The sequence below is a fragment of the Harpegnathos saltator genome, unplaced genomic scaffold (assembly GCF_003227715.2).
Source record: "Harpegnathos saltator strain DR-91 unplaced genomic scaffold, Hsal_v8.6 scaffold491, whole genome shotgun sequence".
NCBI classification, from domain to species: Eukaryota; Metazoa; Arthropoda; class Insecta; order Hymenoptera; family Formicidae; genus Harpegnathos; species Harpegnathos saltator.
Window position 1 is genome coordinate 76,092 of NW_020230306.1, and position 14,465 is coordinate 90,556.

Consider the following 14,465-nt stretch of genomic DNA (forward strand, 5'->3'; position numbering starts at 1 on the left):
ACATTCGAACAAATATGGCCAAGTATGGATTATAAATTCGGTTTGCATGGTATCCGAGTTTTGTAGGAATTACCATCTAGATAATGAAGAACATTAATGAGAGAAACAGAAGGGCAGAGGAAGAGAGAGAGAGAGAGAGAGAAGATATATCGAAGTGTAGCGTGTTAGGAGTAATTTAGTTGGCAGAACTTCGCTTAAACTCGATTGCTGTGGTCTAGTCTAGTCTATTACCTCCCGTCATATTTTTTTTCTCTGCTCTTACACAATCAGGCAGATGTACTTGTGCAGCAAACAAATTACGTATTACAAGCAATCATCAATCTGCTCATAAAACAAACTTAATTTTGTAGATATCAGCTCTGTTATTGCGGCAAATTCCCTCGCTCGTATCTCGAGCTAATTTAAGTGTTGCGAAACCAATTCATTAATTTTGCCAGAATAACCGGTCACTCGGACTGTTATTGTCATATCCGCGGATTGGACGCTCACCTTATCCGAAAACGGACGTAACGAAATAATACGCTCCTGCGCGCGATCGCATCGTAACCCTATCGATCCTTCGCAGGCGCAGCCACCGCGTCGTCGACGATGCACATATCGGTATCGGAGGAATGGGTATCGAAACTTCCGCGAACATTCTGCTATGGTATTACCAAAGTTTCACCAAGCTTTCTCTCTCTCTCTCTCCCTCCCTCTCTTCCTTTTCCTGGCTCAGCGAGGTGTGGTATGGTATTCAAGATGTCCGAGATATAACGATGCGAATCGCGCTGCGGATCCTTCGCGACTTATACGTGCATCATTGCGCTCGTAGCTTGCAAATGAACGACTCTCGACGAGCTTTTTTTTCCGCCGCCGATTCAATCATTTTGACACACAATATGCACAATCATCCCTTTTCTGTGTACAAACGCCCGCCTGATTGCGATTCGAGTGTCTTTTCGAGGCGAAAAATACTCTACGATTCGACTACGCTTGCCCGCCGATAAAACGCTGGAAGCGTTTCGCTCACGAGAAACCTATCGCCAGCTGTGCGACTCGAAACCGAAGGGCTGCTTAGCTTACTCCAATCTAATGAAATTGGGAAGGAAGAGAAGGGACTTGGAGGAATCTTCCGAATGAGACGAGATACAATGGGGAAGAGGTATATACAGAATGCATTTGGACGGGATGTCACTTAATGGAATAATTATTAATGAAATCAGCGAAACCCATGTAGCGCGTCCCAAATGGCAAAAATTAATTAATTATCAGAACACAGTATTTTATTTGAAAAAGAATATCTTCGCGGAGAAATTAACATTGTTTCAATTTATTTCTTACTCGAAGGAAGAAGCAACGCTCCAAACACGTAGCGATCTTTTAATTAACCTTCTTTCTGTTTAATAATAATAAATACTGATCTCTTTTGATGTTTTATTTTTGAATTCCTTATCAGTGGGTTTCCGAACTTTTTTGTTTTACGGTATATAATTCAATAGAGTGTACTATTTATTAGAGCGGCTTTCGACAAATTCTAATTAAGCTAATCGATAATCAGTCGGCAAAATTGCCAACAGCGATTCGCGGTTTATGTAATCTGTTGCACAACGGTAACAAATAAATCAGTAATCCTCTTTGTATTAGCAAGACAGAACATAAAACAGATAATAACGTAAGTGGTAAGTAATTTTAAATATAAGTTTTTAAAAAAGAGACGATGTCATTCTTCGCAAGTCAGACAGCAGAATTAATTGTCGATCAGATTAATCAGAATTTCATATAATTTGCCCTTGAATACATTATCGATCAGCTGTTATTCGACAATTTCATCAACCCTCCCGTATCGCTTGGCTGTTATCTAGCTTTACGCCTTTAATACACGCAAATCTACCGTACAGCTTTTCTCTGAATAATAATAATTGAATATTATCTATGTCATAAACAAGTCTTTTTATTGAATAATATAAAAAATAAAACATAAGGTAGACAAACTAAAATATATGTAATCCCCTAAGGCATCCCTGATATGTGAGATTAATGATTAACGTAGAACTCCCAGAAAAGAAGTTTATTGCGGGAAGATTGATGAACCGAAAAAATTATAACCGACGCGCACCTAATCATTTAATATCTAGATTGTAATATATTTATCGTTATATTTTAGAAAAAGGTGCCGTTAGAATTTAAAGTCAAAGAAACCACCACCGACATCTGTCACCTTCGGTTTACAGTTTTAACAAATTGTTAGCGAGGAAAGCAGAGAATCGCGCGACGTCGCGGTCGATCGATGGAAACTGAGTTTTCGATAGAAAGACGATATAAATAAATAAGAAGACTGAACGACTGACCCCGGATCTTTCCGCAATTTATCAAGCAGACGATATCTATGGGAAAAGAAAAATGAGATTCTCTCTCTCGATATGTAACGCACCGCAACGCACCGATGCGAACATGAAAGAAGCGTGAAGCCATTTGCATTCTCTCAATTTTGCCGCAGTTTTTGCAGGCCGGCTCGCTGCCCGAAATGTGTAGTTAATTTTTTCAAAGCGAATATAGCTGCGCCGTCTCGCTCCTTGCGTTGTTACCTCAGCCGGGAATTATATGTATAGAGCTGCGTTTTTGTTTATTTAAGTACAGCTGTGATTGTTCCGAGAATAGCCGGTAATAAAATCATCCAAAAATAATGCCGTGCGCGCGACGACGAGGCACATCGTGTGAATTATGTAATAGTTACTAAGGGGGTATTCTTACCAGAAGCGAACAATAGAGAAAGAAGAGAGAGAGAGAGAGAGAGGAGAGGGGGAGGGGAGGAGGAAATGGCAGGACGAATTCCGAGATTAAAGCATATTTTTTTCACGTTATTTCACCAGTAAAGGAAGATCTTAAGGATGACTTGATGGAATCGGGCGCGCCCCGTCGGGTTCCGCTGTCCGGCAAAATTGATCCGTGCTATCGCGGAAGGCGAACGTATTCCATTCATTTCCCCGTTAACGGTTAATCTCGTTAATTAAACTGACCGCGCCGCGTTCAGAATGATTAATGGGCGTTGAAGCTCGGGCCGAGATATGTCGATTTAGCGGCGCGAAATAGCACATTTTGCCGCTCGCCGCCCTCCCTCCCCTCCTCCCTTTCACTCCCCGCTGCCCCCGAAAGTGGTATCTTTCAAACGATATTGCGGGCAATACCACATTTCGGGAAACACACAAAGCCGCTAATAGCGTTTCATTATCTTCTTATTACCCCGATATGCACGAGGTAATGAGAGCCGCCCTCTTCTCCTCCCCTCTCCTCGCCCTCAGTACCGAAATCATCGCTGAAGATATCGCGCCCGTATCATCCGTGCTATGTGCGCATCGTTCGTTCATTTTTGCCCTCCCCGCATCTTGTGCCTCTCGTTTTTCGATTAGCCGAGTCGCTCCATCGCGACACCCTCCTCCGCCAAAGCCGCACGCAAGCTCGTTTTTATTCGTAAATTAAACGTCAGACGTTCTCTTTTAACGAGCGCGTAGTCCCTTTACGCGCGCGCGCCTTTGTATACCTCGCTCCATATAATTATGTTATATATATATATATATATATAGAGGTGTATGCACACATACGTATATTTTTTTTAAAGCTGAATGAGTTGACGAGAAATGAGGGGGAAGATAAATGTGATGTAATGGCGGTGGCTGTCAGAGGGAGGGGGGTGCAAGAAAGGGTGATGGACGAATTAAAGGCGGACATCGATACCTTACGCTGAGCGAACATCCGACGGGTTTGTAGGCGAGTCTTCCGACTTGCGATCGATCGACCCTCATCATGAAATAATGAGCGACCACACGAGCCGGCACATGATTGCTGCGCGCGGAATTTTTTCTCTCGCTTCCTCTCTCCCTCTGACGCTTTCTCGCTCCCTCTCTCTTCCACCTTCCTTTCGACAAATAACCGTGCACGTAATAACGTATTTTTTTTTTCATTTTACCGAACTGAATTATTTACTTCCACGCGATAATCATCGAAATGGTTCCATTTGATAGAAGGGAATCTCCACTTGATTGATTGACCGCGAAACCTGTCACTGATAGCTGTAACTCTGACACTCTAGGTACTGATTGAAGTTTAGCGGGGGAATCAGCCGTCCGCCTATGCCCGTCAATGTCAACGAACGAAACTTTGCGCCGACGAATTCGTCTGTTTAAAGACTCCCTTTCTCCTCCTCTCTTTTCTTCTCTCACGATCTGGTTATTCTGAATCGAAGTCAGCCGGACTTTGATCAGTCAATATTGATCAGTCAAACTGCCATTTAATCGAGAGATCGCGGAGAGCGTATAATTTTTACACATGTTTGAGACTGTTATCGATAACCTCGTTGACAAACATTAGCAGACTAATCGTACATGCAACGCGGCGACTGGGAAAGGGGATATTCATTCGAGGCGGGGGGGGGGGACCATGCGATATTCATCGCATGCTCTAATGAGCAATTAGCGCGAGGCGAGGTATAAATCGTCCCGACGAAACCGTGAACACCGTATTGCACTCGAGCAACGTGTGACGGGACGAAGCCAAAAAGCAGCTCAAACAATGCACAATGAGAATCGTTCGAAAACTCTCGCCCAACCTGATTTCCTCGATCTCTCTCGAGCAAATTCGCGCCGTGCGAGTGATCGAGCATTATCTGCAAAACCGCTCTCGTCGATTTCCGAAATATTTCAACAGTTGATGAAGGGGGACACGGGGGGAGAGGGGAACAGAAGTGCCGGAGTAGCTATTGCAGCTATGTGAACGTGGCCAAACGCGAAAATAATCGAGGCGACTGAAATTACCAGTGAGCTTTAATGGGTTAAATTGCTCGCGCACGGCGCGCGGTCACATGGTCGGAAATACATGTGCATGTGTATATTCCGTGGAAAATTGATTTTCCTCGAAGGCGGAATGCCTTGAGCGGCGTCGTTATCGAGGACACGCTGCGTCCCCACACGCGTATGCGGCATGATGCCGCCCGGACTTCCTGCACATACCGGATAAATTACCAGGAGTCGTATATTTTAACATTCTGCCGCACGGCAGGTCGAGTTACGTCTCATTATTCATTCGCCCCGCGTCGCATTTGCCACACAGCCAGGGACGTTATTTCGCACCCCCGCGCTATTTGCGACGCCGAGAAACGTAATATATTCTTCGCTTCGAAGACACTTCCGCCTCCCTCTCTCCCTCCCTCTCTCCCTTCCTTTCACTCCCGCGTGCGTGCGACGCCCGGAGAATTTACGTTGTTCGCGGCACTCGCAATTTCATAATGTTGCGCCCTCCTGAATTGTTCTCGCGTTAATGGCCGTTTAATCGTTCCGCCCGCGAACACGTGTCCATGCGCTGTCACCGCGTCACCGCCGTGAGGTACTTTGCGTTTCGGTCAAGGTGATAATCTGAGATGAGCGAGAACGACGAGCGTGCATGGAGACACTAAGTATACAAGACAGACGTCGATAGCGGTGTTAAGAACGACTCGAGTTACACGAGGAACGCGTAGCATGCGAACGGCTACGTTTCGACAAAGTGGGATAGCATGTTCAGTCGTGTTTCATAGGATTACGGAAAACCGGTATGGGGTGGAGTGCGAAAAGGGTTGCCCGAGTAAACCTTGATGAACGCGCAAAAACACATCGAGCATGGAGACTTTGAACGTACGATTCTTTGGTGTGCGTCTCGTTGAATTGGCGCGAGTAAAACTAAAATAACCGAAATAATAAATACTAATGCAAATGATAAAGAAGAAAGAACGCGGAGATGATATACGCCTGACGCGGCGCAAGACGTCGTCGTCGAGTTGATGTTGAGTCTGCCGGCGAAAACTCGCCGGGATGGAAAAAGAAAAACAGCAAGGGAGAAGTATACTTCGCGAGAGATCTAAAATAACAGTTAGGTAAGCCGATAAGGGTCGGAAAATAGCGCGTCACGTGCAACGCTGTCACCGTTGCGAGCTACTTCTCCGCGGGGTTGAGAAGTTACTTTTCAAGAGTAACTCGTTACCATTACCCCATTAGTCAGTGACCGTTGCTCGTTTTGAAAAGTAATATCTCACCGTCACCGTTGCTGAAGAAGCAACGACTAAGTTGCTGTTTCCGTTGTTTTCTCCACTTGGAAGCCGGGAGACCTTTTTTCACGACTTATCGACGCCTGTTTCGCCTGCATTTATTTTATTTACGATCATAGATGAAAGAAACGTCCTACACATAGTATCCTGCGTGCGCAAAGCGCCGCAGGGCGCAACATTCGTATCCAGCTTTTTCTATTCACGCACGTGCAAATTTATAACGGATGAGCCTGATACACTTGATGAGGAAGGATACACTTTCGACATTTCCACATTTGATGTTTTTCACTCATTTCAATTTGATTAATTAATTAATTAATTTGTTTCGATTTTTGCGCCTAAAGCGACGGCAGTACGTGGTTTCATCGGAGGTACGCTCGGTTATTCCCATTGAGCTGTATAATATACTGGAATGAATTTTCCGATATTATAGAATTCCTAAACTATAGAATTCTATGACTCACTTATGTAAAAGATAGATATGTAGCTGGGATTTGTCTCTTTTTGCGCACTATTAACTTAGCTACGAACATACAATATTCACCACCATTTGACGTAGTGCAAACTTGTAGTTTTTTTTGTATATATATATATATATATATACAATATCTGATAGACCAATGTTTTCAACTTCAAATGGTAATATAACAGCATTAATCAATCAGAGAGTCGTTGACAAAGATAACGATCAATCTAGCATATGCATGTCCTTCTCTACAAGCTGGGCCATCCCCACTCTTGACAGTTCACTCGAATATAAATGTATCATAGAGTTCAATGGTTATTCCGGCCATTTCACAAAATTTCACGTAACAAACAAATGTAGCGTTCTGAAACGTCGCGAGAAACAAGCGGGCGAACGTAATAGCGTACTGATTAACCGGTTACTCGCGCACATCCTGGATATTTACGTCGAATCTCATCGGCTAATTAAGGACGGGAAACGGCGCGGAGCAAATGTTAAAAGGAGCGAGGAAACGAGAGAATACGAGCTCAAAGTTTCCTTTTTCTCCCCAGAGTAAGTTTAATCAGGCGACGTTTCGTGGGAGTAGCTTTAAGTTCGGCTTGCATTTTGTTTTATTTGCGAACTATCAAATTGGATCTGCGGGATAGGTATAATCCTCTCTCCTGACCCCTTTTCTCCTCCTACCCCTTCTCTTCCCGCTCTTCTTCCTCCTGCTCCGTCTACTTCCTTGCCGACGGAAGTGATATCAACTTCTCCGATTCTTGAGACGTTGAGACGCCGCTGCCGGCGCGGTTTTTGCAAAGCACCCTTCTCATCGGGAAATTTTAAATTAGCTTGTTGTCTTGCCGGGGCGAAAGGAAGTTTGAACGAGAGAGTTTCGACAAGAAGTGAGAGAGTAACTTATCGGATGACTATGCGCTTTCTCGTACGGAAATGTTTCTCTCCGTTCTGTCTCTACCTTTCTTCGACGAGTACACGTCACGTCAGACCGATACGAAGCCGCCGGTGAGTTTTCTCCGCTGGAATCTTGCAGTTCACTTTCCAGCTTCTCTTCTTTTCTCCCTGGACCCTCATACCCGATTATCTGTTCTTTGTGCAAAGTTTGCCTCTGCCGATAACAAGAGGCGCAATTTTAAGCGGACCAATAAGGCTAATAAATATTCCGTGCGTATCATCGATATCAAACTTTCATGCAACTTTGAAACTTTTCTACTCTTCAACAACGTGCAATAACGAGAATCTACGATTGCGCGACAAATGTGCGAAACGAAATGTCTCGTTAATTATACAATTAAATGTAATTGATCATCTCTTATTGATGGATTTCAATGTGAGAGTGACGCGACGGTGCAACGTATGAGTTAATAACTTTATCGCAGATATTAATGGTAATTTGTGCATCGTGCGTTAAATGCACCCACATTGATTCGTATTCAGAACCGAGTAATTTCGCCCAAATTATAAAACACATGCAGATATATTGAAATGAGAAAGAAAATATCGCAAGTATTACCGAAGCTCATAGCACTGAGAAATCAATAAAGTCGACGTTGATTTTCCCCGTCGCCATAAAGTTCTTATTTTTCTTTCTTTTCCGTTGCAGTAATGGCGTACAAATATTGCGACGAGAACGGCACATGGTACCGGCATCCCGAGTCTAATCAGATATGGAGCAATTACACGACCTGCGTGAATCTGCAGGATCTGAGCGTGAGTAACATTTCATATATTATTCCAAAACCGTCCAAAGGGGAGAGATTGGCCAGCGACAGCCAATGTTGCCGATCACCGCATCAAACAAATATCGAGAGGCATCGAGCAGCATAAAGAAACATCGCGAGGGCTCTCATCAGGATCGCGCGCGCGCGCGAGAGAGAGAGAGAGAGAGAGAGAGAGAGAGAGGAAAAATCTTGGAAGATTCTCAAAAGAATTTTTAATACTGTCGCGCTGAGCTGTTTTATCGCGGCTATTTAATTCGGCCCTCTCGTCTCCCATTTATGTTCGTCTTCTTCCATCTTTCGCCCTGCCCGCTGGGAAATAACATGTAAGTTCGCTCACGCGAGGCCCAGTTACATCTTCCCCGACGGTCGTGCAACGTCCTGACACGAATTTTCAGTTTTTGCCCCGATTATTGCCATCCTAAGGACTTCTCCGCGACGGCTGCAACACGATGCACATCGACTCGCGTATATCCCCCGCAGAAAGTAATATCGTTTGAGCGAGCGAACCGGTACGCGCCATTGTTGAAATATCTGAAAAGCACGCTGCATGCGGCAAACGGGTATTACGTATTTTGCATTCGCGACGGTCGAACCCGGGCGGGACAATTTTAGCACGCGACTTCGCAATCCATCTCGCGGAACGATACGCTGCGCGACGGCCGACATTATTCGCTTAAGCATCGCTGATACTTCGTCCATCTTGAATCATAATGAGGAATTATAATGAGCAAGAGTTTGTGTGCGATTTGCGCTTAAAGAATTGATCTCCCGTCCGCCGTGATCTCCATCCGTCCCGCGGGACGAAATTTATCGTAAGGCGCGACGCGGAGACCTCAAGTTTATTTTATACTTTGAACATCAATGAATACACTGTGAACATTTCAATTCCATTGATCTTATCGTTTCTGTTAAAAAAAATTCGTAAAAAAAGCAGCCTGCTCCGCGTAATGTAATTCCTCCCTTAACGTGAAAGTGAATCACGAAACGTCAGAGGACCCGATGCGACAGCCGGAAAATTACACCGAAGTCTCCGAATTCTCGATGTTGAATGCGCGAATTCTTTGGGAAATCTGTCGTCAGGGTCTGCGATCTGTACGACGGGGAATCCGCGTGAAGTATTTCTTGGGATCTAATCCGATTGCCCGCGAAATCCGTGCAGATCCGAGTTATCCGCAACTCGTATGGAAATTTCGCAAACACTCCCAAGTATAGCATGTGTGATTTCGATTAGATTAGCCGGACTTGTTCCAAGTATCCTATTGCGATACCAATCGCGAATCTCATTCTTACCCCAAATGTAGGTTGCCAGAACTTTAGCTGTATTCCATCGAATGTACGACAGTTGAGGTAAAACTGGAATTCTCTGTTCGACAGCACGAACATGTATCGCACTGCAGCCAGAAAGAAAAGCATGATTTCTCACGATACTCCTGTTTCAATTCGGGGAAAAAAATGGTATTCCCGATTGCTATCGTCAACAACTGTCGGGTGAACGAGAGTTCGGGAATTCTGATCGAACTGTATCTCTGGGAAAGTTATACAGGAAATTCCTACAGAAGAAATTCCGCAGTTGGCGCCTCTCTTTTCCCTTGTTCAGTTGTTCAGCCGGGAGGAGTTGATTGATAAACGATCACTTCGGCGAACAGCGAACACCCCCCCCCCCGTTGCCCTCCTTTCCTTCTTGCCAGTCAAAGTGTAAAGTTCAGAGATACATCGTCGTGTCTACGCCAAATTTTTCCAACGTTCTCCAAGCGCGCTTTCGCGGTTCTCTAATGTCGAGAGGTCACACGTTACCAACGGCCGCGATAATGCAATAAAGCGTTTGCCGTTTCGCTACAAAGCGGCTTTTACGTAACGCCATCCACGTCGACCCTTCTCGCGTACTTGACAAGCGCTATTCATTAAGACCAGCTTCATTTCGGGACCCGCGCGCACAGCCTGATCAACCTTTGGAACGTGTTCCGTCATAACCATGCTGGTCCGTCACGTCGCACGGCGTTCAGCCTTTAACGCCGGTTGACATCAACATCGATACTTCATGCACTCTTTTGTCACAACGCCGTTGAAATTGCGAGTACAATTCCGCGCCACGGAAAGCGCCCTCGAAAGCGAGAAGTCTCTTTGCTGATATAGAAAAAGACAGCGCGCGCCGATGGTGAACAAGCTTACGGGGGGAGGCGGGGGGGGTAGGAGGAGAATGAGCGAACCGTAAAACGGAATACAAATTGGAGGCATCGACCTGCAGTCTCGGGTTTTGCAGCGAAAATATGTGAACCGCGAGCTACGTGGACGGTCTGTGTGTAATCTGGCTTTGCGTCATGCGCGCGATGATGGATTGTATATTGTTATGTATTACGGATTACGGCAGAATGGATCTTTGTACTCGTCAAGGTCGAACGGGATAATCGGGGCTAATCATTGGGCGAATAAAGCGATGGGGCGATTTCTCAGTGGTAACAATCGCGATAGCGGTGAATCACAATATGAATTTCGTAACAAAGAGGGAAAGAAAGAAACAACTGGCGTAGGGAAGGAGAAATAGAAATATAGATGAGATACGGCGGAGAAAAATTCATGGAACCGAAACGTCTTTGTTGATACGGAATGAAAGGATATGAACGAGATAACGCGGAGTGAGCGAGGCACGAGGCGGAATACAAATTAGAGGTATCGAGTCGTAATCTCGGATTTTGCGGTGACAATATGAAAGCCACGAGATATATAGATGAGCTGTATAATCTGGCGTCATACCGCGCGCAATGATGAATTATGCTAAAGTAAAGAATCCGACCACTTTGAAAAAAAATATTTACTATTTGTTTTAACAATAATGAACGAAAGTAATAATTATTGTAAAAAAAACTTCAATATTTGGCGATTAGTTGAAAAAAATATACCCAATTTGATACTTTTGTATTAAAATAAAAATTAATTAAATAAGTATGCACCCATTATTTTGCCAAATCATGGGTGCATGCTTATTTAATTAATTTTTATTTTATATAATATTATATATAATATACGTGTTATATTTCCCGTTAGCACATACTAATTTTCCTAATTGCGGTCAGGCACTGGGACAAATTATATTCAAACATTGGGCCATAACCTGTTTCGACTGTCTGGTACATTAATGCGCTTCATTACTTATGTAAATATTTCATTAATAATTATATATATATATATATATACATTTAAATCATTTTTTTCTACTTAAAGGAATCTAAGTTTTCGAATAAATGCAAATATTTATATCAAACCAACTATTCTTAATATTATGTATTGTATTTTTTGTGACGATCTAAACGTCCGGTTACTGGAACATTTATTGCGGATTATCGGTAAATCGAATCTTCGCCAAGATCCAACAGGATAATTGAAAATCGAGGCGATAATTGAGGCGATACGTACAATTGTCGCGGTATAAATTTCTGAAGAATAGAAATGGCTAATAAGAGGCGGCAGATGCGACGGGAAGAAATATGAGATGTCAGTGCCCGCGATATTACCGGGTATCAAAAAAATGAAAAAAAAAAGAAGAGACGTTGAATATGCCACGGCGTGTGGAATCTTACGGCGGACCCATATAATCTGAAACGTACGCGAATTTAGAATGTGAGGGACGTCGTGATGAGTGTAACCGTCGTAAAAGTAAGCGTCCAATTTCGCGGATGAGAGGCACAATGTGACTATCTCGTAATCTTACCTCCTCCTCTTACTCGACCTCCTGCGGACCACATTGCTGTACGTCAAATGAAAATGCAAAATTAGTTCAATATTTCGATATTACTTCGCTTTCCCTCGCGGCCTAATTGCAATTTAACCGCGATTACTCCCGTCGTTCCGCTCAATTGCAGCCATTCGTGTGACGTAGCGGCAAATGCCGAAACGGTGAAGGATACTCGAACGGGCGCAGGCCGCGTTTATTTATGAATAGCGATAAGACGCGCCGCGCGCGCGCGCGCGTTTCCCTCTTTGGTCCGTAACGAGGTCGGTCGGTTTAGCGGAAAAGCTCACGGGGGAGAAGATATATTTTCGCATATACCGCCCACTCTCTCGCATTCTCCCGCGCAATAATCCACCCGCCTGTTTACTTAATCCTGCCATTTCTTCTATATCCCGCGGAGCGTGAAATTCCAAAAGGATTCATTAAACTCTGCTAATGACACCGCGGCAGATACGGTTACCCTCGTAACGTTACGCGTAACGTGTCCTTTTATCTATTTCTGCAAATTACAGAATAATGTCTCTCTCTCTCTCTCTCTCTCTCTCTCTCTCTCTCTCACTCACTCACTCTTTTCCTAGACAGACATGTTCCACAGGACATGTTCCGAGGAGGAGTTTTTAATTCACACGTGTCTGACGTGAGCTGAATTCGCGGCGCGTACGTTGCATTTTCAAATGAAGCCGGCTCTTTGTGCTCGCATGGTATATTACGTGTGTGTGCGTGTATGTGTACAACAAAAGCCGTTGAATTCATTGAGACACAATGAACGTTTACACATGATCGCTGATCCACTGTAGCTCCTAACGGCTAGAGATGTGCGAATCAAGAATTTTTATGTCGAATCGAATCGAATCGAATCTCATTTTTTAAATTCGAATTCGAATCGAATCGAATAAAATCGAATCGAGTTATTAAAAAATTTAAGATGACTATGCAAACATGCAAATAATAATGGAAGATTTTAATATGAAAGGGAATATTAATATTGTAATATCATCTTAAAGTAAAATATATATTAAAATATTTAAAGTAAAGTAATTTATAATAACTAAGTTATTAATTATAAATTAAGTTAATTACAAGTTAAGGGTTCAAACATACACAGACCCAGATGGCCCGTTTTGTAGCTGATGCATGCAAACGATAATATATTTTATTCCTATTCGATTATCTAATCACATTAGATTCGATTCGACTCGAATTCGAATAGTTCGCACTATCTCTACTAACGGCTTTATAACATTTAGCTCTCGTTGACATAAATATTGCCGCGAAAAAGTAAAAGGCAGTGGAGAGACAAAAAGAGGGGAATCAATTTCCGCGAATAAATAAGTAGTTAATATTTAAAAAGCGCAGAGAGCGTGAAGCAGTGATTCTCACAATTCAACATGAGCGCGCGGTTTAATTCCGAAAACATGCAAATACACAAATTACACCGGCAATCGGCGTTCTCGCTCTTGTTTATCAATTATCGTGAAAGCAGCGGTGAGATCCATTGCGGAAAACGACGACGAGGCAATCGGAAATATACGGCGAGCGTGAAATGTTCATTATTCTAATGTCGCGTTACGATTACATATTCGAGTTTCAGTTTCGGAAATGCGTACCTCGCGGGCGAGTTCGAGACGCGCGGTTGAAATTTCAGAAGAGTGTCCCGTTTTTGTCGATGAATGACATATCATGACATGATGACATGACATGATTAATCTTAAAGAAATATTAATTCTTCCTACCGGAACAGCTGGGAAAAGAGCTCAATTACAACGCGGGGCGGGACACTTCGTTATTATGCGAGATGCACGCGCGCGACCGACGAGATTGCACTTCGTCGGAAATCCTTGCAATTTTCGACATTAAACAACTTCACGGTCGAGAGGCAGGCGAGACTCGCAGAGGCCCGTGACAAAAGCGACTTCGTCTAGCGTGCCCAGTTCACCTTTTATTTAAATACATAATAAATACAAAATCTCGTCGTCTCTTCGCAATCGCGGGACTGAAATCCCTGAAAATCCTGCGGGGATTTCAACCCCGGGAATTTTCAGTCAGCCCGTCGCGGCGTCGGCTGGCCGTTCTCAGCTTGCCTCAGCCGAGGGACCGCGTCATTAAAATTGGTTATCGGCGACAAAAGCTCGGCGAGACCAAGGCGAGAGAGGAGACGGCCGGGAGCCGTTGGCACATGCTACTCTTCGAAGTTAGATTACTTACCGAACGCGAGGATAGTTATAACGACCCCCTTAGTCGGGTGCAGCCGATCTTAGCGCTCATACCTCGGGCATAATAGGGAATCTAATGAGAGTCGCACGAAATAACGCGCGCGCGAGTTTCGCCATGCATGGGCGGCTTAGGTGGCGTTTCGACCGAAAAGCGAGGAATCCGTCTTTCGCATTATACACGTCTATATATACGCGACCCTAAACTATTCATTTGTTTGCTCGACATGTTAACGGTTAGGAGGCGCACGTGCGTGTGCGCGAACGAACGAACGATCGATACGCATTG

The 14,465-nt window shown here is 44.0% G+C and overlaps 1 protein-coding gene across 13 annotated transcripts in view; it reads left to right on the forward strand.

The window, feature by feature from the left end:
- The window catches only part of Dh31-R (Diuretic hormone 31 Receptor), a 94,001-nt gene that overhangs the window by 59,806 nt on the left and 19,730 nt on the right, over positions 1-14,465 (forward strand). For all 13 annotated transcript variants that reach the window (XR_003113512.1, XM_025302424.1, XM_025302423.1 and 10 more), the window contains one exon: positions 8,122-8,228. Coding sequence is in view for 12 of the 13 variants with exons in the window: in XM_025302424.1 (XP_025158209.1) it covers positions 8,122-8,228 (107 nt within the window). In the remaining variant the exon portion in view is untranslated. The remainder of the gene's footprint in view (positions 1-8,121; positions 8,229-14,465) is intronic.